This window comes from Hemicordylus capensis, chromosome 14 (genome assembly GCF_027244095.1).
Source record: "Hemicordylus capensis ecotype Gifberg chromosome 14, rHemCap1.1.pri, whole genome shotgun sequence".
Taxonomy (NCBI): Eukaryota; Metazoa; Chordata; class Lepidosauria; order Squamata; family Cordylidae; genus Hemicordylus; species Hemicordylus capensis.
In genome coordinates this window covers 7,102,910-7,126,940 of record NC_069670.1, presented here as the reverse complement: position 1 = coordinate 7,126,940, position 24,031 = coordinate 7,102,910, and the positions used below count along the sequence as shown (strand labels likewise).

Sequence of the window (24,031 nt, the reverse complement as noted above, 5' to 3'; positions counted from 1 at the left end):
AAAGGAAGGAAGGAAGGAAGGAAGTCAGGAAGAAAGAAAGAGGGAGGGTGGGTGGGTGGGAGAAGAAAGAAAGAAAGAAAGAGGGTGGGTGGGAGGGAGGGAGGGAGGGAGGGAAAAGAAAGAAAGAAAGAAAGAGGGAGGGAGGGAGAGATAGAGAGAGAACCCAACTATAACACCTACCCAAAGACTTGGCTTTGTAGTCCAGCCGGCCCCCAACCATCACCCTTCCCAACTCAGTGGACAGCGGGCCCCCATGAGGACGCAGTCCCCACCTTGAACTTCATGGCGCTCAGCTTGTACATGATGTCGCCCAAGTTCTCCCGGATCAAGGCCCACGTGATCTTGTGCTCCGACTGGGCCGTGGTTTCCACCCCGTGCCGGGCCAGATCGTAGAAGGCGATCATGTTCTGGAGCATGCCCACTGTCTTGTAGAAAGGGCAGAACCTGGAGCAGGGTTGGCAGGGGAGAGGGCGAGGGGGCCGTGCTCAGTGAAGAGGCCGGGGCTGAACGAAAGCGAAGCAGGGCAGGGCAAGAAGCCTGGCCGGCGTGATCGGCTCCTGCCTCCCTGTTCACCTTCTGGCATCCTGGCCGTCCCCATCGCAGACTCCACCCACTCCATGCTGAACTCCGGGCAGGGGGTCTCTGGAGTGCTCCCCACTAACAGCCCCAGACGCTTGCTTTTTATGGCTGGTGGCTCCTGGACGCACCGCACATTCTGAGACCAGGGAGCAGAGCGAACTCAGGGGGAAAGCCCAGCCGGGATGAGCTACCTGTCATAGGAGGAGTAGCCGTTCTGCTGCTGCAAGAAGTCGTCCTTGATCAGCTTGGCCACCTCCAGGGTGATCTTGTCGGCTTCGGCAAGAGAGGCCTGGGGAGAGAAGGCGGGAGTGAAGGCAACCATCAGGGGCTGAAGGCATTCGTTGGTTCTCCTTCCCCTCTCCTCGCCCAATGCCTAACCTCTAACCCAAGATGCCGTGGCATGAACAGGTGCCCCCAAATCCAAACTTTCCGTCTAGGTCTGTTTTCGGGGAACAATAGGAAGCTGCCTTCTGCCGAGTCAGATCCTTGCCGGATCAAGGCCTCCTCCTTCACCGAGGCGCTACCTTGCTGGACCCAGATGTGGGCACGGATCCTCTCCTGCCCCCTCTGCTCACGGCAGCGGTGTGCGGGGGTTCCCCGTCTCCTCCTCCACTCCCTCACCTTCCCCACCAGTCTGCACAATCTCGGGCCAGGTCCTCCTCCTCCTGCAGGATCTCCTTGGCTTTGGTGCGCAGGGCCACGAACTCTGGGTAGTACCTCTCGTAGTGTTCGTCCAGCGCCCGCATGTACTTGCTGTAGCTGATCAGCCAGTTGACGGAGGGGAAATGCTTCCGCTGGGCCAGTTTCTTGTCCAGCCCCCAGAAGACCTGGATGGAGCAGCGGGATGTAAGGGGGAGAGGTTGGCCCAATGGTAGAGTCGCCATATTCAAGGTCTCCAAATCCAGGCATCCTAACTTGCCTGTTTTGCAAATTAGCTTGGCCAATAATGTGCATGTTATGCACATTATCTGGTGCACTGGTCCAGTTGACTTTTATTTTTATTTTTATTTAATTTATTTTACATTTATATCCCGCTCTTCCTCCAAGGAGCCCAGAGTGGTGTACTACATACTTCAGTTTCTCTTTCACAACAACCCTGTGAAGTAGGCTAGGCAGAGAGAGAAGGGACTGGCCCAAAGTCACCCCAGCTAGTCTCATGGCTGAATGGGGATTTGAACTCGGGTCCCCCCCAGTTCTAGTCCAGCACTCTAACCACTACACCACGCTGGCTGGATATCTACCAGAGCAAAATAAATGTTCTACCAGAGAATACCATGAAAATAAATGAAGACTCCATAAAGTCTGAGATATTAAATAGCAGCAAGAGAACCAAATATAAAATAAAATAAAATAAAATAAAATGCACTGAGCTTGTTCCGTTAAGGCTGCAGTCCTAGACACACTTCCTTGGGAGAACATCTGATCAAAACCAAACTTAGTTCCAAGCAGGCAGGCACAGAATGGATTGCACTAGACAGCCAAAGGCCTTAGACATTACAATAGATCGGGAAGCAATGATTTGCATCAAAACCAAGCTAACCATTCCTCCACCACCAACTGTTCCTCAGGAGGATTACTTATTGTGAATCTCTCCTGTGCTTCACCTGCCTGATTCGAAGCCCAGCGGTTGAGAAGAATAGTGACTGAATAGTGACCGCACATTTTGCTCATAACTCCATTTCTACAAGGGCTAGAGCTTAGCTTTCTTTTTTAAAATGAAAGCTGGGAATCCGAGCAGATGCAGGCAGATCAAGCAATCCAGGTGACACTTAAAATCAGGACACTACCCCCGGGAGATGTCAGCCTTAGCAATGTAACACCCCAAAACTCTAACGGAGCCTCACCTGGACAATCCCCAGGGTCGCTGATGTCACCGGGTCGGAGAAGTCCCCGCCAGGAGGGGACACCCTAGACGCAGGAGGAAAGAGAAGGTGGACTCCATCAGGGACACAGAAGCAACACACAGGCCTCTCGCAAACTGCAACTACTAGGAATCCCCAGGGGATATACCCTGGGGATATACCGTGCTTCAACCAAAGGTCTAATATTGCTAGTAGTAGTAGTATGTTTATTGTGGTCACAGACCAGATTAACAATAACAATTAATAGCATTAATAAGAAAATTCAAGAATTTCAAAAGTTTACAAAATCACAATAATATTGCTAATTTTTGCCTTTTTGGCCAAAGAATCTGAGCTGATGTACAAGTAGGAAGTCAGATCAGGGAGAGCCGAGTTCAGCTGCCTGTTCAGCCATGAAACTCACGGGGGTTGACTCAGTGGGCCAGTGGTTTCTCTCAGCCTGATCTACCTCATAGGGTTGTTGTGAGTTTAAACATATTCACCACTCTGGGCTCCTTGGAGAAAGAGTGGAATATACATGTAAAAATGGAATGAGCAGGACTATAGGTGTTACATTTATCCAGGGAGGGGAAACTGAAGTTCTCTTACTCAGTCGAAACTGGTCTGTTATCCAGATGTTGAAATATTTAAATGTGACCCATGAATCGTTGCTTGGAAGCAAGAGAGTTGATCTGCAGAAACAGGGGTTCCCAACCTGTGGTCCTTCAGATGTGGCCGAACTAAAACTCCCATCACCCCCAACTCCAATGTCTTGTGGCTGGGGATGCTGGGAGTTGTAGTGCTGCAACATCTGGAAACCCAAGTTTGAGGACCCCAGCATGTTAAATCCTGGCTTTTTTTTACCCATGACTGTCTCTGCTGTTGCTCTTTGTTTTTTGTACTGTTTTTAGGCTTGTGTTTTAAATTTTTAATCAGATTTGTTGTATGTTTTTAGCGTAATATTTTAATTGTGTCTTTTTCACAATCTTGTTTTGAAATTCTGCTGTAAACCGCCTTGGGATTGTTTTGATGAAAGGCGGTCTAGAAATGTAACAATCAATCAATCAATCAATCAATCAAGGGCCAGCATGTCTATAGTCACTTCCATTTCTCTCCTTCCCAGCGTGGTTCTGCCGCTCAGCACAGAGGGCGGGTGAAACTTACGCTCCGACAATGCTGACGCTCCCCTCCCGCTCCGGACTGCCCAGGCACTTGACGCGTCCTGCCCGCTCGTAGAAGGAAGCCAGGCGGGCACCCAAGTAGGCAGGGTACCCACTGTCTGGAATTCAAATGAAGCGTGGTGTCAGGATTTCCGAGCGGGATCACCCAGGGTAGTTCTTTCCAAGCTCCCTCATTAAAAAAACCCTCATTGGTTAAGGTTATTTTTAGGTCCTGGCTCGGAAAACCTGTCTCGGAAAAGATAAACACATCTATTGCTCTAAAGGAGGACAGCTGGTCTTGTGGTAGCAAGTATTGTCCCCTTTGATAAGCAAGGTCCACCCTGGTTTGCATCCAAATGGGAGACTCCATGTGTGAGCACTGTCAGATATTCCCCTGAGGGGATAACGGGGCCGCTCTGGGAAGAGCATCCAGGTTCCCAGTTCCCTCCCTGGCAGCATCTCCAAGACAGGGCTGAGAAAGAGAAGCCGCTGCCAGTCCGGGCTGACAATGCTGAGCTGGATGGACCAAGGGTCTGGCTCAGTAAATGGCAACTTCCTACGTTCCTAACTTGTGCAAGTGCAAAATTACTAGGCTGATATATTGTTGTGCTGTGGGTCAGCCAATAAAATTATAATAACGTGGGTGGTTAAATTCCTTTTTAAAGGAATTATTTTAAATACATTGTCAACCACTCTGTGTCTTATGGAGGGAAGGGAAGAGTTTCAGATAGATAGATAGATAGATAGATGCAGCATTTCCCCCCCGCAAAAATACAAGATCAGGCCAGAAGAGGACAGATAGCAGAGGGGTCAGAGGTCAGCCTGTCCTAATGCAAAGTGAGGAAAGGCTGTGTTGGGGGGGAAAGATCTCTCTTCCCACCCTCACCTGAAAGAAATCTGCTGGACTCAGAAGGCAAGAAGGCTTTAAAAGCAAGGAGTGTTACCTGCAGGCATTTCAGCCAGGCGCCCAGAGATCTCACGGAGCGCCTCGGCCCACCGCGAGGTGGAGTCGGCCATCATGCTGACGTGGTAGCCCATGTCCCGGAAGTACTCCGCGAGGGTGATCCCTGGGAGGATCCAGAGAGAGAGAGGAGAAAGATCTCACCTCGTCTCTACTAAACACTCCGTTTCAGACCCGTTAGGGAAAAAGGTGCAAGATAGCCCCGCTACAGGATAACTTGTTCTGTGATCCTAAGAAAAATAGGGTTGTTTGGGATCTTGGCGTGTCTGGAACAGAGATGGGAAGACCTCAAAGAAACTGAAAATATTTGGGGGAAATTGGAGGGGTTAGTTTCTCCCCCAGAGTTCCAGGTTTGGGAGGGGAAACCTGGGGGGGGGGACAAAACCAATCCCCCCCCCAATTTTCTATTTTGTTCTAGGCCTTCACATCTCTCTAGTCTGGCATGGATCACACGGTTCTTTGCATCCCGGGAAGTCCAGGGCTGGAGAAGGAGAAGGCACCCCCACCTGTGTATATGGAGGCCTCTCTTGCTGCCACGGGCATGTTGGATGTGTTGGCGACCAGCGAGGTGCGCTTCATGATCGACTCCGTCTTGCCGTCCACTTCCATCGTGAGCTGAGAGAGAGGGGGGCAAGGAGAGAAGTTGGGGCACAGAGGTGAGGGGTGGGACCACAGAAGAGTGTTGAGGAAGGAGGGCTCTGTGGATGATGTCCGAAGCGATTTCATGCCATCCGGACCGTCACCCTTGGTCCATCTAGCTCAGCATCGTCAACACTGACTGGCAGCAATTCTCCAGATCTCTGATGGGGAGACTTGTGCCAGCCTTACCTGGAGACAGGGGACCAAGTGGGGAGCAAGGAGCAAGGGGGGAGATCGTCCCCGCACCCAGCCAGTGAATGAAGGGCACACCCCTCTCCTCCCCACCCAGTGGTTCAGTGAAAGGTTGGCTGTGCTGGGGGTGGGGGCGGGCAAGTCCAGCCAGACAGGGTTTCAATGAACCACGGACTGGGGAGGGATGGGAGGGTCCGAATGGACCCTCCCTGGGCAGTGGCCACGCCCCCTGCAGCGGCCATCAGAAACAAGGGGGCGGGGCAATGCCACAGTCGGGCCCCCGCCAGCGGAGTCCTCGAGAAGGTAGGGAATATGAAGACGACAAATATTTCTATACCGCTTTTCAACCAAAATTCTCAAAGTGGTTTACAAAGACATCAACCAAATGGCTCCCTGTCCCCAAAGGGATCACATCAATCTAACAGGGAAACATAAAGCAGACACCAGCAGACAGCCACTGGAGGGATGCTGTGCTGGGGATGGAGAGGGCCAGTTGCTCTCCCCCTGCTAAATACAAGAGAATCGCCACTTTAAAAAGGTGTCTCTTGGCTCAGTTAGCTGACAAAGGAGCTCCAGTCAGCGATTCCAGAAACCTCTGAGTGGGGAAGGGAAGCTGATGTCAGGTTGGGGTGACTGTAAACCCTAGGGGGTGAGTGAGGGAGCCACCAAAGGACATCATCCTTCGTCCCAGAGGCACTTTTACTCCTGGACTTTGGGGAGAAATTCCAGGGCCTCCACACTCACTGAGGGCCCTCAAATCCTCTTTAATCTGCCCTGGGTGGTGATGTGGTCGCCGTGCCGCAAACCTCTGGGCACCAGGGCTCAGCTAAATGGATCGACTCTGTATTAGCTTCCTATGTTCTTCATAACAGTTGGGGTGAGGATGGGTGTGCCACGGGGATGCTGGGGGTGGGACAAAAATGGCCCCGCCCATTCCACAGGGCCCCGCCCACTTCCTCGCCCCTCTCACCTCGGGGAAATCTCTCAGCACCTCCGACATTTCATTGCCCCGCTCGCCGCAGCCCACATAGATGATGATGTCGCTGTTGGAGTACTTGGAGAGGGACTGAGAAATGACCGTCTTGCCACACCCAAAGGCTCCTGGGATGGCTGTGGTCCCGCCTTGGACGCACCTGTGGGAAGAGGGTGGGAGGTAAGCGCGTGGAGAGGTTCCACAGCTCCACCCCAAGATGGCTCTTGGCCTAGCTAAAAAAAAAAACACAGCAAGCTTTCTGCTGCCTCCATCCTCCATCTCATGAGAGAGCTGATTAGGAAGGAAAGGGCTTACGGAAAGAGCGCGTCCAGGACCCGCTGGCCAGTGAGCAGTGGGTGATTGGCTGGGAGTTTCTCCGACACGGGCCGGATTTGCCGGACGGGCCACACCTGCACCATCGTGAGTTTCTCCTTCACCCCCTCAAAGTCCAGCTCCAAGACCACATCCTGTGGGAGGAAAGACACAGATGAGGGGGAGAGGTAGCTATCCTGTTCTAGGCAGAGCCGCTGGAACCAAGGTCCAGAAGCGACACTGACCGTAGACAGCTCTGAGGGAGAAAGAGGTCAGGACCTTGGATAGCTCCAAGCAGGAAAGCAAGAGTGCTGGCTAGGACAACGTAAGATATTGCCCAGTCTCTTGCTTCCCTGCGTGGAGCTATCCAAGGTCCTGACCTCTTTTTCCCTTGGAACCGTCTACGGTCAGTGTAAGTGGATGTTGCTCCAGCAGATGCTAGGAACTGACTGCCTGTTTTTATGGCTGCTGTCCAGGGAGAGTGGATTAGTCTTCTCCGTTCCTCTGTGGGTTAACCCCAACCACACAAAGACCACTGTGCCTGTGGATGATGGGAGTTGTAGTCGGACAACATCTGAGGACCCCAGCCTGAGAACCCCTGGTTTCAGACAATCAAAAAGTTTTAAAGACAAAGAATCAAAGCAAACAAGGACTTGGTGGCCCTGCTGAAAAGGTGAAGGGAGGTGAAGGGAGGAATATTCCCCAGGCCATGCTTGGCACACCTGGCCACATGGTACAGTCCTGAACTGGAAAAGAGAGGTAGCCCCCAAAGGATGATTATTTGTGAGAGACCCACCTCTCCTCCCAGACCTTTCCCGCTGCAGCCCCCACACCTACTGAAGCATCGTAGTTCCCAGCTGGGGCGATGTGAGTCACGGTCCCTCGGGAGCGGGATGGCACCATGATCTTATGCTTGATGAGGGAGTTTTCGCGCACTTCCGCATAGATGTCGCCCCCAGTTAGATGGCTCCCGACCTGGAAATGGGGTCAAGAGAGGAACAGGAATGGTAAGAAGTGTGGCAGGAGCTGAGCACAAGGACCATGTGGGCTGGATGATGCTATTGTGAGGCAGATGCACAGCTGATTGAGGAGCCAGATTCAGTGAATACTCATTAATGCAACTGGATCCCTTCCAACTCTAACATTCTATGGTTCTGGGATCCAAGACAGGCGATCAGGGTTATTATATGCATTCTGAATGTCTACCCAAGCGCTGGAAAAGCTGCAGAATTGCATGTGGTCTGTAGAGGTCAGTATTGTCTGAATCACGGAGGCTATTCTCACATGAAGCCTAACCCAGGCTAGGCTGCGCATGAGAACCACCAGGATTGGGCCTGATCCCAGTGTGGCAGCACCGCCTAGCACTACATCTAAACCCTTAACTTAGCCAGGGTTAAGGGCTCGAGCAAGGCCTTAAGGTGGGCTCCGGTCCAGCCCCAGTGGACACAGAAATGCGTGCCTAGAGTGCCTGTCTCTTGGGGAAATCTCATGCATTGTGCAGGTTGCACAGTGCATTGTGGGATATCCGGAGGCTGGGACACACCATCCCAGCCTCCAGAGCTCCGCGCTGCAGCACAGATCGTGGTTCGCGTTCCCAGCAACAGAACAGCACTCATCTGGTGAGGAAGGTGAGTTTAACCAACCTTCCCCACTGCCTGCCTCCTGCCCAGTCATGCGAATGACCTCACCACTTTCTTCCTTTCTCCTCTAATCCTCATAGCCATTAAAATGAACTTTTAAATTGGGCATTGCGGGTTGAAAATATCAGACTTGTGCATAGAGTCTCATTCTGAACTGATGAAGTTGCTGTTTGCTGAGTCAGACCTTCGTCCACCCAACCCCAGTACACTGACTGGCAGCAGCTCTCCAAGGTTCCAAAGAGGGGTCTCTCTGAGCCCTACTTACAGGGGACTGAACAGCGGGGCGGGGCGGGGAGGGGGTCTGCATGCAGTGCAGATATTCTGCCACTGAGCCACATCTCCTAAGAATTTGTCCTCGAGTCTGCATTTCCCTTGTGTGGTAGTTTGCATCTGATTCCAGGTAGCAAAAGCTGTGCAAAACTGGCTCCTCGGGTCCCAGTCGATACTTACTGGGGCTATCTGGCTCTCACCTGGATGTTGGACATGGGCTTGAATTCCCATTTGAGGTCCCGCGACAAAGCCGTGATGTTGATGCCCCGGGGGATGTAGATGCTCTTGGTCAGCTCGGTGATGTCCTTGAGGGGGCGCTGGATCCCATCAAAAATGGAGCCCATGATCCCTGGGCCCAGCTCCACGGACAGGGGCTTCCCGGTTCTCAGCACAGGGTCCCCCACACAGACTCCCGCTGGGGTGAGCGCTCAGGAAAAGCCCTCCGTTTAGAACAAGACGGGGCTGGGAAGTGAGGAGGGGGAGATAATGTCATTCTCAGGTCAAAGACTTCTTTTAAAAAAAGGATAAATTCTTGAGTGGCAAGGAGGCGTGGGCGAGAAATGGAATTCCAATTCCAGAAATGGAATTTTGAGGCAGTAGACAAATTTGGGAGGGAGGGAGAAGTGTAACTTTTAATTTGTAAATTTAAAATCTGTAACTTTTCAATGTACTTTCAGCTTGGCCTTATTATTAACTTTATGCATTTTCTGTTGTTCTATATCGTATCAAGTTGATCGTTTTTGCAAGCTGGCCTGAGCAGTGGTGCACTGGAGAATGATATACAAGATAACATTGGGACGCGGGTTCCAGGGTAGAGGGAGGGGAGAAAGCCAAGCGGGAGCCAGGCAAGGGAGGCCTTTCTGGAAGGATACAGGTCTCTTCATACACCTGGATGGTGGCTAAATCCCCCTCCAGGCGGATGATCTCGCCCACCAGCTCAGCATGGCCGACGCGCACCAGTTCATACATGGCAGCCCCAGACATCTTGCAAGCGATCACCACTAGCAAGAGGACAGAGAGAAAAGTGGTTTGAGTCAAGTTGTGGGGTTCAGTATGGAGGAAACGTTGCATGCCTCTCCCACCGCTAGAACCTAGGAAGCTGCCTTGTACGGAGTCAGACCCTTGGTCCATCTAGTTCAGTATTGTCTACCCAGACTGGCAGCGGCTTCTCCAAGGTTCCAGGCAGGAGTCTCTCTCCCAGCCCTATCTTGGAGATGCTGCCAGGGAGGGAACTTGGAACCTTCTGCACGCAAGTTGGCAAGTACTTTTTGCAGAGCGGCCCCATCCCTGAAGGGGAAGATCTGACAGGGCTCACAGATGTAGTCTCCCATGAACGTGCAAGCCAGGGCAGACCCTGCTTAGTAAAGGGGACAATCCATGCTTGTGACCACAAGACCAGCCCTCCGTATTCCGAGTCTGCAAAACCCAGCTCCTTTCACAGACTCCTAAATATGTGGTCGCCAGGAGTCGACACCAACTCCACAGCACACTTCACCTCCAAATGATGGGAGTTGTAGTCCAATTTCACTTGAAAGATTAATCTCTTAATGATTCAAGGTAAAGTGTGCCGTCGAGAGCCCTGCTACAAATCCAGAACTCAGCCAAAGTAATTTCAAAGTTTAATGCACTTGAGGGTTCCGATTTGATTTGCAGTTCACAAAGCGACACGCACATCACACACCCCTGCACATTCGCATCTCCCAGGGCTCTGCTGCTGATATTGGAAGTCAACAGACATCGATAACAAGACGGCAAAGAGAATCTCCAGCATGACATTCTCGGACTAGAATTGCTCAGAAATCTGGTTTTATATGTTTGGGACTCAGTCGGAATCAAGGTCCGTTCTCTCACTACAGGTATTCTATCGGTATTGCAAAGCGAGGAGGGTTTCTGTTGTCAACAGCGACTGCTGTTGTGTAAGCACGCTTTGTGAACGTTGATGCCATAATAAATCTGTTAAGGGAACACAGGACTCTTTCCTGCAGCGAGGAGGGTATTAGGCTAGAAAACCTCCAAGATCTCTTCCAGCTGTAACATTCTGTTGGGGCGGGGCAGGCACCAAGATGTTAAAGGAAGCTGCTTTTTACAGAGTCAGACCTTTGGCCCATCTAGTGCAGTCTTGTCTACACTGACTGGCAGCAGCTTCTCCAGGGTTGCAGGCAAGAGTCTCTCTCAGCCCTATCTTGGGGATGCTGCCAGGGAGGGGCCTTGGAACCTTCTGCATCATGCAAGCAGATGCTCTATGGCCCCATCCTTTAAGCACTTCCATGTGGTCGGCTATAAGAACACAAGGACAGCCCTGCTGGATCCAGCCCAAGGAAGCCCATCTAGTCCAGCATCCTGTTTCACACAGTGACCCACCAGATGCCCATGAGAAGCCCACAGGTAGGAGCGGGGGGGGGCATGCCTTCTCTCCTGCTGTTGCTCCCCTGCAAGAGGCTGGAGGTGGCCTATAGGCACCAGACTAGTAGCCATGTATGATCTTGTCCTCCATGAATTTTCTAAGCCCCTTTTAAATCCATCCAAGCTAGTAGCCATCACCACATCCTGTGGCAGAGAATTCCACAGATTCATTCTGCATTGTGTGAAAAAAATACGTCCTTTTGTTGGACCCAGCTTAGCAAAGGGGACCAATGTAACGCTTCCTACCATAAGACCAGCTCTCCTCCCCTCATTCTCCCACTGACCTCTAAGGTCTCTTCCAACACTTAAAATTATATGATTCAAGTGCAGTGAGACACCGAGGTGGCTCAGGCCATAAGAATAGCTTTTAGGAATACGAATACGACAAATATTTATACACTGCTTTTTCAGCAAATTCCCAAAGCGGTTCAGATAGATAGATAGATCATAAATAAATAAAAGGGCTCCCTGTCCCCAAATGACTCATCATCTAAAAATGGAACATAAGATGAACACCAGCAACAGCCACTGGAGGAATGCTGTGCTGGGGATGGAGAGGGCCAGTTGCTCTCCCCCTGCTAAATACAAGTGATTCACCACTTTTAAAAGGGGACTCTTTGCTCAGTCGGCAGGGTGTCTTAATTTTCCTCCCGGAGACTTCGAAGGGTGCACATCCCCTGCCACCAAAGTACCTACCAGGTCCAGAAACGCCATGGACGAATCCCATCAGACTCTCCTGCTCTACATCTCCAATCTTTGGGAGCTTGGAGAAGTCCATTGCTCCAGCAGGTGAGTTACGGCAGCAGCAAAATCACAGTGGAAACGTCTGCGTTGAAAACGTTCAAAGAAAACAAAGTCAAATCAGAGAACAGCAGCAACCTTTTCAGACAGCATCTTTACCGCTGCTTTACTTTGGGAGGGTGGGTGTGCGTTCACATCTCGGCCAGATTTGCCCCAAAGTCCGTGCAATATTTCAGAGGAAAAAAATCCTGTGTGTGCAGCAGAAAAGGGTTAAAAACTCCGAGGTTAAAAAATCCTCTTTTTGTGTTTAAGGTTGTCCTATTCCGGCTTTACAAATCCGGGTGCCTCATTTGCATATTAGGTAAATTGGCTGGAAAATCGTTTCTGAGCAGAAGAGTGACGGCACATTTTGCTCCATAACTCTGCTTCTGCGAGGGCTAGAGCTTAGCTCCTCCCTCCCCCATTCTTTTTTCTTTTCTTTTTAAATGAAAGCTGAAACCCAGGCAAATCTGGGTGGGCTAAGCAATCTGGGTGAGATGCTTAAAATTCCAGGGGGCATGGCAACTCTATTTGCATTATGCCCCGGACTTGCAGTAAAGCCTCGCATGGTAAAAACCTGCTGTCTGAAAATGCTCCTGAGAAACTGCTCTTCGTGAATCTATCCACCCCATAGGAAGCTGCCTTATACCAAGTTAACTAGGTCCCTAACACAGGATTGTCAACACTGACTGGCAGCAGCTCTCCACGGTTTCAGGCAGGAGTCTCTCCCAGCCTCCCCTGCTGCCAGGGGACTGAACCTAGGACCTTTTACATGCTAAGCAGATGCTCAGTCACTAGCTACAGCCCCATCCCCTAAGGGGAAAAGCTTGCAGCATTCACATGGAGTCTCCCATCCAAATGAAAACCAAGGCAGACCCTGCTTAGCAGAGGGGAATGATGCATGCTCACTAGCACAATTTTCCACCATGGCACAATGGATTTCCCACCTTTCATTCAGCTGTGAATCCACCCTTGATAAAGTTGCTGGTGGATCAGCAAGGCGTCTCCAGAGGTCACTGGACTACAACACCCATTGGCCCCAGCCGAAGGCTGTGGATGATGGTTTCCAATGACACCACCCATCATCCACAGCCTTCGGCTGGGGCAGATGGGTGTTGTAGTCCAGTGACCGCTGGGGACCCCAGTTTGAGACGCTCTGCTGATCCACCAGCAACTTTATCAAGGGTGGATTCACAGCTCAACGAAAGGTGGAAAATCCATGTAATAAATAAATTTATTTATTTAAGAATATAAGACCAGCCCTGCTGGATCAGGCCCAAAGAGGCCCATCTAGTCCAGCATCCTGTTTTGCACAGTGGCCCACCAGATGCTGCTGGAAGCCACAGGCAGGAGTCGAGGGCAGGCCCTCTCTCCTGCTGTGACTCCCCTGCAACTGGTACTTTCTTTTCCGGCTTGGCCGCCTGCATCTTTAAAAGCTGGAGGAAGTTAGCAGAAGGAGGATCCCAAAGTGGTGGGAAAGAGCTTCACCGGATGAATTCCTGCCAAAGCTAAAAGCCCGGGAGCCACGCCATGCCAGGGGGTGAAAGCACACACACACACATTGGCAGCCTTCTGCCAGAGGTCATAAACCCTCTGCTCACCCCCGGTGCCCTCGCAGCTGCCTTACCTTCTGGAGAGGAGCAGGGAGATCCTGGCAAGTGGATTCTCTGCTGAATCTGTCCTCTCCTTCAGGTTTGGGCAGGGTGGTGTCTCTGCCTTTGCGGGGGGCGGGGAGTGGGGAGCTATTATACAGTAAAAAGGCGGCAGGGTAAACAGGTACGGCAGGGCTACTTTCGGCCCCCAAACCAGTTCCGGCCTGAGCAGGCCACAGGGAGCTGGGGAGAGACGGGACACAGCAGGCAGAAGCAACAGAAAACAGCGCTTGTGTGTACAGTCAACAGCCTGGCCTTGGGCTTTGAGGGCAGCAACGTCTTGCTCTCTCTTACCAAGCAAAGCAGAAACTCTGCCAATTTCTCCATAGCCACAGCTCTGTCCCAGGGGGAAAATGGTATCTGTTGAATTTCTGCCTGCTGTGCATTAAAGGCATGCACAGACACCGTCAGGGGAAAAAATATTAACTCTGTTTGAAAGTGGCCCCCAAGGGAGAATTCTGCAAGGTGCAACTTTTCCTATCACTGTCATGCAGTGAAAGGGAAAAGCCAAACTTGGTATCATTTTTTCCCTTCCAGGTGGCTTCCGTTGGTGTATTGATTTCGTTATTTAAAGTGTTTCAACCCCACCCTTTCAAAACAATGCAGATATACTGTTCAACTTCAAGGGGGGGTCAGGACGGGGAAGCACACACACAGCGCCATCCCGGGAAAATTGTACCTGTTTAATTTCTGCCTGCTGTGCATTAGAGGCACATAGACACAGACATGGGGGGGACGGACGAAGTAACTCTGTCTCAAAGTGGCCCCAAAGGGAGAATTCTGCTATGTGCAGCTTTTCCTTTCACCATCATACAACGAAAGGGAAAAGCCAAATTTGGCAAAAACAAATTCCTTCAAGGTGACTTCAGTTGAATAAATAATATAATATAAATATAAATATTTATGGAAAAAATGTTTCCATCCCATCTCGCCATGCAGGGCGGCTTACAATAACACAAACAAACCCGTTGCTCAGTGGTAGAGCCCCTGTTTTGCATACAGAAGGTCCCAGGATCACTCCCTGGCAGCATCTCCAGGTAGGGCTGGGAAAGACGCCGGCCTGAAACCTCGGAAAGCTGCTGCCAGTCAGAGTCGACAATACTGAGCTTGCTAGACCAAGGGCCTGATTCAGTAGACAGCAGCTCCCTCTATTCCAGACAGGACTAACTGATTAAAACTGGAAAGCCAGCTGCTGCCACCTTTTCTTAAGCAGGGCTCCTCTGCCTTTTTACCAGCAGATTAGCACACAGAAATCCAGCAAGGGGTGTTTTTCGTCACCTACAGATAGGGGCGGGGGGGGGATTCTCTTCCTGAGTTTACTCCTGGCACCTAGAGGTCTGTTGTTGTTTTTTGCATAGGAGCCCTACACCTGAAAAAAGATGGCAACCCTACCCACCGGCACTTTGTATTTCAGTGGTTCGTTTTGCAAAAAGCCACACTTTCCAGAAGTGTGGGTTGATAACATGCATTTTATTTGCCCGTCCCTTAACACCACTTTCCTGGTTTCTGCACAAGCGCCTTGACTCACCCACTGAACATATAAACAAATTGACAGTTGGCATAATTTAAAAAACCAAAACAGGCCTAAGCCGGGCAAGATACCTATCACCGATTAACGGAAGGACACAAGCAGCCACCTTACGCAGAGTCAGACCTTTAGTCCATTTATGTCTACACTGACTGGCAGCAGCTTATCCAAGATTTCAGGCAGGAGTCTCTCTCAGCCCTACCTGGAGATGCTGCCAGGGATTGAACCTGGGACCTGCTGCATTCAGAGCAGATGCTCTTCCACTGAACTACAGCCTGTAACAGGAATTCCCAGATGTTGTTGACTACAACTCCCGCCATCCCGAGCCAAGGCCCATTGCAGCTAGGGATGATGGGAGCTGTAGTCAACCACATCTGGGAATCCTTGCAACAGTGAACACTGCCGCTAACCCCCTAAGGTAGGCCTGGAGTTTCCAGATATCAGTATCCGTCTCCAAAAGACCACTGAAAGCAATCGTGCTCTGGGAGGTGAGCTGGTCCTGTGGTAGCCAGCATGAAAGTCCCCTTTGCTAAGCAGGGTCTGCCCTGGTTTGCATTTGAATGGGAGACTACACGTGTGAGCACTGTGAGATATTCCCCTCAGGGGATGGAGCCACTCTGGGAAGAGCATCTGCATGCTGGCACGCAGAAGTTTCCAAGTTCCCTCCCTGGCAGTATCTCCAAGATAGGACTGAGAGAGACTCCTGCCCACAACCTTGGAGAAGCCACTGCCAGTCTGTGAAGACAATACTGAGCGAGATGGACCAAGGGTCTGACTACGGTAGGAAGCAGCTTCCTATGTTCCTAACGTCTGCGTCCATGTGAATCTGGGGAAGTGGAAGATGTGATCCCTTTTTAAGGGAGGAGAGCTGGTCTTGTGGTAGCAAGCACCAATTGTCCCCTTGGCTAAGCAGGGTCTGCCCTGGTTTGCACTTGGATGGGAGACTATATGTGTGAGCACTGGAAGAGATTCCTCTTAGGGACCGCTCTGGGAAGAGCCCCTGCCTGCTTGCATGCAGAAGGTCCCAAGTCCCCTCCCTGGCAGCATCTCCAGAGAGGGCTGGGAGAAAGACTCCTGCCTGCAACCCTGGAGAAGCCGCTGCCAGCCTGGGTAGACAATACTGAGCTAGATGGACCAAGGGTCTGACTCAGTATAAAGCAGCTTCCTATGTTCTATCGTGGAGATTTTAACAGCTTGATAGTATGAAAAACATCTCCAGGATTCGCTTCGGTCAGAGTGGGCAACCATAACCATCATCCCCAGTCGGCAGACACCCTGCCCCATCATGAATTGCAAGGACGGTTATCCCCACAGCCTGCTCCCATTTTTTTTCCGGGTTTCTTGTGACGCCACTGGGCTTGCCCTGAACCTGCTCTCGGCAACTGGTTTGTTGACTTCTGCTCCTGACGACAGTCCCACGCTCAGCAAAGGCTTTCCTGCAGAGGCCTTTGCCTGCTGGCAGCGCAGAATCCGTTGCCAAGACGCACGGATGTGGTTGCTAGGGGCTCTCGGTTGCCGGGTAACCAGTTTCTGCAGAGGCTTGGCTTTTTAAGGTAGGCCTGGTCCCCTGTTTATAACCTTGCTTTTCAGCGACAGCGATGGGCTATGCAGATATTCTAGTGTAGGGCAAACTGCAAGGTGTGGGGGGGGGAAGCATGGTGCGTGTGTAAAAACGTCTGCACGGATCTGTACCCCAATCACTGCTTCACTAGAAGCACTGATTCACCATCATGACTCAGATTTTAACAGCCCTGAATTTTTGACAGTGCTTCCATTTAAACAGTCAGAGCTGGTGGGCTGTTTTGTTTTTGAAGAATGGGAATATTTCTGGTTTACAAATAATCTTTGGCAATTGATGTCTCCCCAAAGTGGTTGTGTGCTGGATTTGATCAACTGGGCCTATCCAGGAACGCCCACCCAAAATTTGCACACATACCCCAGCTCAGGGTAGACATTTTTCAGGTTATGATCAGGTCAGACTAAACCCCCAGCATTTTTCACAATGTGGTCTGGTTTTATTTCATTCACCAATCAGGAAAATTATGTGCAATCTCATTCTCCAGGAAGAGAATCTCATTCTCCTGGTTAGGTGGGTTTATAATTTTGCTCTGTAGGAAAAAGTGCTTTTAAATTATTGTTGTTGTTTTTATTGTGTGTTATGTTGTTTTGATATAAATGATCAACAACATTTATATTATTATTATTATTATTGTTTACACAGTCAGACAGGTGTTATTGACTGGTTTGTTTTATCCAGAAAACAAGTCCTTCCCAAGGACCTGGGATGGCTGGATTTTATTATCAGTGTTCTTGCTGTTATTATTATAGATATCGTCGCAGAATAGAGGCTGTTCCCAGTAAAGTTGCTTTTTGTAATTGGCTGATGGTGATTTCTGTGGCCCCGATGGTGTTGAGGTGCTCTTCAAGGCCTTTTGGAATGGCACCTAGGGTGCTAAATCAAAAAAATTAAAAAACATTTTAAATTTAGAAATTTAAAAAGGATGATTTAAAGAGGTTTTTATTCTCATGGAGGTTTTGACATTTGAAATCAATTGGTGAGATAATGCAAAAACCTTTTACAAATAATGCAAAAACCTTCATCCTGCTCAAATGTTATGTTGTGCAAGTGTACAGATCTCTCTACACAAAGACTTGTGTATGTTTTTGCATGAATAACTGTACTGGCATTCTTTTTAAAGGTGAACCTGGGTACAGCTTGAGGGAAGCCCCTCAAATACAAAGCATACAGCAATGAAGTGTACATGCATTGAAAGTAGTGTGTGAATAACTATTTTTTTATTTATTACATTTGTATCCCGCTCTTCCTCCAAGGAGCCCAGAGCGGTGTACATGGTTATGTTTATCCTCACAGCAACCCTGTGAGGTAGGTTAGGCTGAGAGAGACATGACTGGTCCAGAATCAGCCAATGACTTTCATGGCTGAGTGGGGATTTGAACTCAGGTCTCCTTGGTCCTAGTTCAATGCTCTAACCACTACACCACACTGGCTCTAGGCATGCAAACAGATCTGTGCATGTGTGCACTTTATGCAGATTGCATGTGCATTGACATTACGTATGAACAGAGTTCCTGTTATTGTTATATGACTTGGTATTTATTTAACTAAAAACTACAAAAACAAACAATGTTATCTAAGCAATTACATTTTTTTCTGTTTAAGGTAGGTGTCCATTATGAGGAGGTACATGTTTCTGATTTCAAAATAAACTTTTTTTTTCATCTGTATGTCTTTGTAATGCTAACAGTTCATAGGCACTAAAATCTACAGAGACACTTAGAATCATAGGAATGCAGAGGTGGAAGGGACCTTGGGAGATCTTCTAGACCAACCCACAGCTCAGTGCAGAAAACTGGTACAGCCTGACAGGATGGCCTAACAGATGGCCATCCAGTCTTTTTTTAAAGCTCCAGAGGAAAGCTCCATGAGGCAGGCTGTTCCACTGTCCAACACAATTAGGACATTCTTCATAGGCTCTCACTTGAATCTGCTTCCTTGCAGTTTCAACCTATTGGCTCTTGTCTAGCCTCTGGTCATTGTGGCAGGGGATGATGGGAGTTGTAGTTCAACAATAACCCCAGACATAAAAATAACCATGTACACCGCTCTGAGCTCCTTGGAGAAAGAGCGGGATAGAAGTGCAAAAATAAATGAAATAAATCAATCATGCTAGTGTGAGTGTTTACCCTAATGAGCCATGGTGGTTACCTGCAATTTTTGCAGAATTGCTCTTCAGAGCTGACAAACTTATTTTATCATCATCATCATCATCATCAACAACAACATTTATATCCTGCTCTTCCTCCAAGGAGCCCAGAGCGGTGTACTCCATATTTAGTGTTTCTCCTCACAACAACCCTGTGGAGTAGGTTAGGCTGAGAGAGAAGTGACTGGCCCAGAGTCACCCAGCAAGGCTCATGGCTGAATGGGGATTTGAACTCAGGTCTCCCCGGTCCTAGTCCAGCACTCTAACCAGTACACCAGACTGGCTTTATTTATTTAAATACTTTTCTCCTGCCCCTTCCATTACAATACGGCTCGGGGGAAACTTACCTGGTCCTTGATCTTGACTGCTCTGCCTCCTGCAGGTCACTCTTGGTATGACAGCCGCCAGCAGCCGCTGGGAGTGGAAGCCCGTGGTGCGCAGCGACCTTTTGGCTCGTGGCTTCCACTCGTGCAACGTGGTTCAAGGGCAGCTCCTGATCTTCGGGGGCCTGAAGTCACCAGAGACCCAGGACCCGCCGCTCGGGGACATCGTCGCCTTTGAGCCAGCGCTCCAGACGGTCCGGACGCTTGCGCCCGAATGCGGATACGGGCGAAGCCACCATGAGGCCCTGGCCCTGGCTGACCGCTGGCTGTGCGTGGTCGGAGGCTGGGACGGCTCCCGCCGGGTCTCAGACGTGGGCGCCTTTGATGCCGAGCGGGGCCAGTGGGAACGCTGGACGGAGGGGCCCTCCAACGAGGCCCCCGTGGGGCTGAGCAGCCACACCTGCACCAAGCTGACGGACCACGAGGCGCGGGTCGTGGGGCGCGAGGGCGGGCTGCGGACCCAGCGGCGCTACGCCAGCATCTTCACGCTCCGTGTCAACCCCAGCGCCAAGACCTACTGGTAACATCCTGGTTAGTTGCCCCCACCAAAAGGAAGGACCCCTTAGACCACTCCGCTCTTTGTGAGGCCCTGTGTACGTTAATCGATCAAGCAATTGATTGATTGATTGATTGATTGTTTAATTAGTTGCTACATTAAGTTAAACCCCAGTTTAAACGTGTTTGCATAACAGATAACAAACATTTCCCACCTCACAGAAAACTAACAGGTCAGTCCATACACACACACAGAGACACACAACCCTGCTTACAGAAATCCAGTCCATACCAAAAAAAAAAAAAAAAGGCCAGTCCATACCAAAACAAGAGAGAGAAAACTACTTACAGAAATGCAACAGGTCAGTAAAACAGGGAAAAAAATAACCCACCCACGCAACCGAAATCCAAGAGGGCAATTCATACTAAAATATTCCTTGCCGGTAGAAAATTTGCAGGTCAGTACATATATTTGCATGCTTCCATCTTTTGCTGTTTGATATTGGCCATGTGGCAACATTGAGCTAAACTGCTATTTTAAAAACGTTTGCTTAAACATCTCCCTGCTCTTAGAAAACTAGGGGAGAGGAAAAGGGCCGTACTTAAAAACAAACAATGTTTTTTTCTTCAGGACTTATTTCATAAGCAAATGTGTACAGATTGATTGGATTGATTCTCACCCAATTAATCACCAACTCCCCCCCCCCCCGCCCACCAAGTGGGTAACAACCTTAAAGTCAGCGCATGCAATGTATTAAACAACTAAACTGCCGTCAGCCAAATACTAAGGGTTGCGGCAGGTGGGGATTCTGGTGGGTTCAAAAATGAGGAGGTTTTGTTCACCTCTCGGCTTCCTAGGTACAAGGAAGAGGAATCCCGCACGGCCTCACGGGCAGGACACTCCGCTATGCTGCTGCAGGACACCAGCTCGAGTGGGAAAAGCAGCGGATATAAACTGGTGGTGTTTGGCGGGCGCGACTCTGCTGACTTTGATGTGGCCGGACGGTGGGGGAAAGGGAAAATCCACGTGAGTGTCACGGGTGAAGGGGATGGCTTGACGTAGCCCACGATACACTTGGCTTGAATGGGTACGGGTACTGATACGGGTACAGATATGACAAATATTTATATACCGCTTTTCAACCAAAGTTCCCAAAGATATAAATAAATAAAATGGCTCCCTGTCTCCAAAGGGCTCACAATCTAAAAAGGAAACATAAAATAGACCCCAGCAACAGCCACTGGAGGGATGCTAGGCTGGGGATGGAGAGGGCCAGTTGCTCCCCTCCTGCTAAATAAAGAGAATCACCACTTTTTAAAAGGCGCCTCTTTGCTCAGTTAGCAGGGTAGTCTTAGAATCAGTTAGGGAACTTATTAAGAACTCACAAAAACACAATTACAGACTGTGTTTAACTGAACTAACTTAGACAAATTGTTTATGGCGCAATCAATGAGCTGGTCTTGTGGTAGCAAGCATGAATTATCCCCTTTGCTAAGCAGGGTCCACCTGTGTGCTTAAGGGAGCACCTTCTCTGCCATGAACCTGCTCACCTATTAAGATCATCTGGTGAGGTCCAGTTACGGTTGCCACCAGCTTGTTTGGTGGCAACTTGGGACTGGGCCTTTTCTGTGGCTGCCCCGGGGCTCTGGAATATGCACCCTGCTGAAATAAAAGCCTCTCCATCTCTGCTTGCTTTTAGGAAGACCCTCAAGATGTACTTGTTTTCACAGACTTTTAACTGAAATTTAAATTTTAGTCTGTTTTTATCCACTGAGATTGATTTGACCTGTTTTATGAATTGTAATTGTTTTATATTGTTTTTATATTATGTTTCAACTTTGTAAACCGCCTGGAGAGGGCTATATCAGGCAGTATAGAAATAGGATTACATTTTTAAAAATAAATCAAATGTGTCCGCCCAACACTACAGCTTCCTATTCCGTAATCTTTTCCCTCCTCAGGTTGATTCTGCCCACGCTCCCGGCCTGGTGGACCAGATCTCCCGGCTGCTCAGCACCGAAAAGGGCTCCCAGCAGGCTCCCAAAGGCCTGCGGCACCAATCCTGCACCGTAGTGGGGCCTTTCGCGGTCATCTTTGGAGGAGAGACTTTAGCTAGAGGCAGAGATGCCGTTTGCAACGACCTTTACATCTACGACACAAGTAAGGATGGATTTCATCCCTCCAAGCAACCGGGGTGAAACGATGGGTCTTTGGTGTCCTTGTTTGGTGCATGTGACTCTTAGCCCCACAGTCAATCTCATGCAAATCTTGTGGCCACATAGTTGCTGCAGGGAACTGGGCACTGGTCACTCCATGCAGAGAAGCTCCCATGCTGACCGTTTCCCCCAAACGTTGCTTCCCATATTTCCTGTCTACTGCTCCCCCGGGATAATAAAATTATCCCGCTAACAGAGCAAAGAGGCACCTTTTTAAAATGGTGATCCTCTTTATTTAGCAGGGGGAGAGCAACTGGCCCTCTCCGTCCCCTGCACAGCATTCCTCCAGTGGCTGTTGCTGGGGTCTATCTTGCGTTTTGTTCTTTCGACTGTGAGCCCTTTGGGGACAGGGAGCCATCTTATTGACTTATCATTTCTCCATGTAAACCACTTTGGAACCTTTTGTTGAAAAGCGGTATATAGATACTTGCCGTATCCGTATCATAGGAGTTTTAGTCAACATCTGCGAATCCCTCTTACAGGAAAGACTGGTCCGAAGGGTTCTCCTCTCCTCCCCACCCCATAATCACAGATGCCGGCGTTCAGAGGAGCGGAAGAGATGAATGTTGGCTAGGAAGGCCCGACACTCATCCAAGAACTTCAAATTGGCTTCTATTCTCTGTCCTTCCAGGGTCTTCACCCGCAAACTGGTTCCGCTTTCCCGGTTCCAGCCGGGCCCAGAAGAGAGTCGGTCACCGCACCTGCCTCTGGAATGACAAACTCTACCTCGCTGGAGGATTCGGGGCTGACGGCAAGACGCCCTGCCCGGAGATCTCCACCTTGGAGATCGCCCCATAAGGCCCCAAAGCTCTCGCTACGAGACTCCCGGCAGCAACCCTACAAGTGGGCAGGGCTATCGGGGCTACCAAACTGCTCTCCGTTTGGCAGAGGAATTTGCGCTCATGAAATAAAACACACCACCAGGCACCCACCCCATCTGCACCCCTCCTCTGGTTTTTCTGCAGGGAAACGGACGGGTAAAAGCAACTGCTCAAAGGGGAGCGCGCGGGATAGAAATGTGAGGATAGAAGACATTTCAAGGTTTAAAATAAAGCAGTCTCACTTCCAGTGCTTGAATTCAACCTTGCTCTCCAGGCCCTGCAAAACTGAAGCTGGAGCCACAGGGGATAAGGCTCTAAGGGTTAGGGTGGCCCTATTCTGGCTTTCCAAATCCGGGTGCCTAATTTGCATAATATGTAAATTGGCTTGAAAATAATTTCTGAGCAGAATAGTCACTGCACGTTTTGCTCCCTAACTCCGCTTCTACGAGGGCTAGAGCATAGTCTTTTGTTTTGAATGAAAGCTGAAATCTGGGCGAATCTGAGTGGGCTAAGCAATCTGGGAGAAATGCTTACAATCCGGGTGAAACTAAGGCAGTGTACATTTTGCAATGACAAAAGCTGAATTCTTCAGCTTAGGTGAGCAAATGTGCATGAGTTCTATTTTTAGGGCTGCCATCAATTGAAAGACATCTCCCCCGATTAATCAATTATAGGTTTTAATCAATTAGAACCTAAGAACAGCCCTGCTGGGTCAGAGCCAAGAAGGCCCATCTAGTCCAGCATCCTGTTTCATTCTGTGGCCCACCAGATGCCTCTGGGAAGCCCACAGGCAAGAGGTGAGGGTATGCCCTCTCCTACTGCCCTGCAATTGGTAATTGAATCTGCATACACTTGCAAGTCACTAACAGTTTCATTAACAGTGAAAGAGAAAATGAATCGACTACAGATTGACATCTTGGGCATCAGTGAATTAAAATGGACTGGAATACTTTCAGTCCGAAAATCATACCGTTGACTACTCAGGGCACAAAAAACAAAGAAGGAAACGTGTTGCTTTCATAGTCAGGAAGGATACAGCAATGACAGTACTTGGGTATAATGCGGTCAGTGACCGACTAATATCAATTAGATTTCGTGGACAACCGTTTAATATGTCATATTTAATATGACAACAACCGATGCAGAAGAAGAGGAAGTTGGTGAGTGTTATGACCAAGTTCAGTCTGAAATTGACAGAAGATGCAAGCAAGATGTGATGCTGGTGGTTGGAGACTGGAATGCGAAAGTTGGAAATGGTAAGGAGGAAAACACAGTCAGAAACAAAGCAGGAGAATGACTTATTAGTTTCTACCAAACCAATGATCTCTTCATGGGAGACTTCATGTGTGAGCACTGTAAGATATTCCCCTTAGGGGATGGGGCTGCTCTGGGAAAAGCACCTGCCTGCTTGCATGCAGAAGGTTCCCAGTTCCCTCCCTGGCAGCATCTCTAAGATAGGG

The 24,031-nt window shown here is 49.6% G+C and overlaps 1 protein-coding gene and 1 pseudogene across 3 annotated transcripts; one reads left to right on the top strand and one right to left on the bottom strand.

Annotated features, from left to right (window-relative positions):
* Positions 1–233: 233 nt before the first annotated feature.
* On the bottom strand, positions 234–16,445 carry LOC128337265 (V-type proton ATPase catalytic subunit A-like; annotated as a pseudogene).
* On the top strand, positions 16,295–22,681 carry KLHDC9 (kelch domain containing 9). Of its 3 annotated transcripts, none has more exons than XM_053278799.1 (5): positions 16,295–16,483; positions 19,038–19,558; positions 20,392–20,560; positions 21,496–21,694; positions 22,382–22,681. In XM_053278799.1, exons 2-5 carry the CDS (start codon positions 19,050–19,052, stop codon positions 22,546–22,548), a joined length of 1,044 nt encoding a protein of 347 aa, XP_053134774.1. In that variant the 5' UTR covers positions 16,295–16,483; positions 19,038–19,049; the 3' UTR covers positions 22,549–22,681. The 3 variants fall into 3 exon arrangements, with proteins under 3 accessions (XP_053134774.1, XP_053134776.1, XP_053134775.1); XM_053278801.1 differs by lacking the exon at positions 16,295–16,483 and adding an exon at positions 16,544–16,568; XM_053278800.1 differs by lacking the exon at positions 16,295–16,483 and adding an exon at positions 16,587–17,019.
* The last annotated feature ends 1,350 nt before the right edge of the window (positions 22,682–24,031 follow it).

Excerpts from the sequence above, each read along its gene's own strand:
- KLHDC9 (XM_053278799.1), top strand. The coding sequence starts at position 19,050 with ATGACAGCCGCCAGCAGCCGCTGGGAGTGGAAGCCCGTGGTGCGCAGC. Across the intron at positions 20,561-21,495 it reads GGGGGAAAGGGAAAATCCAC|GTTGATTCTGCCCACGCTCC; the intron begins GTGAGTGTCACG and ends TTCCCTCCTCAG. Across the intron at positions 21,695-22,381 it reads CCTTTACATCTACGACACAA|GGTCTTCACCCGCAAACTGG; the intron begins GTAAGGATGGAT and ends CTGTCCTTCCAG.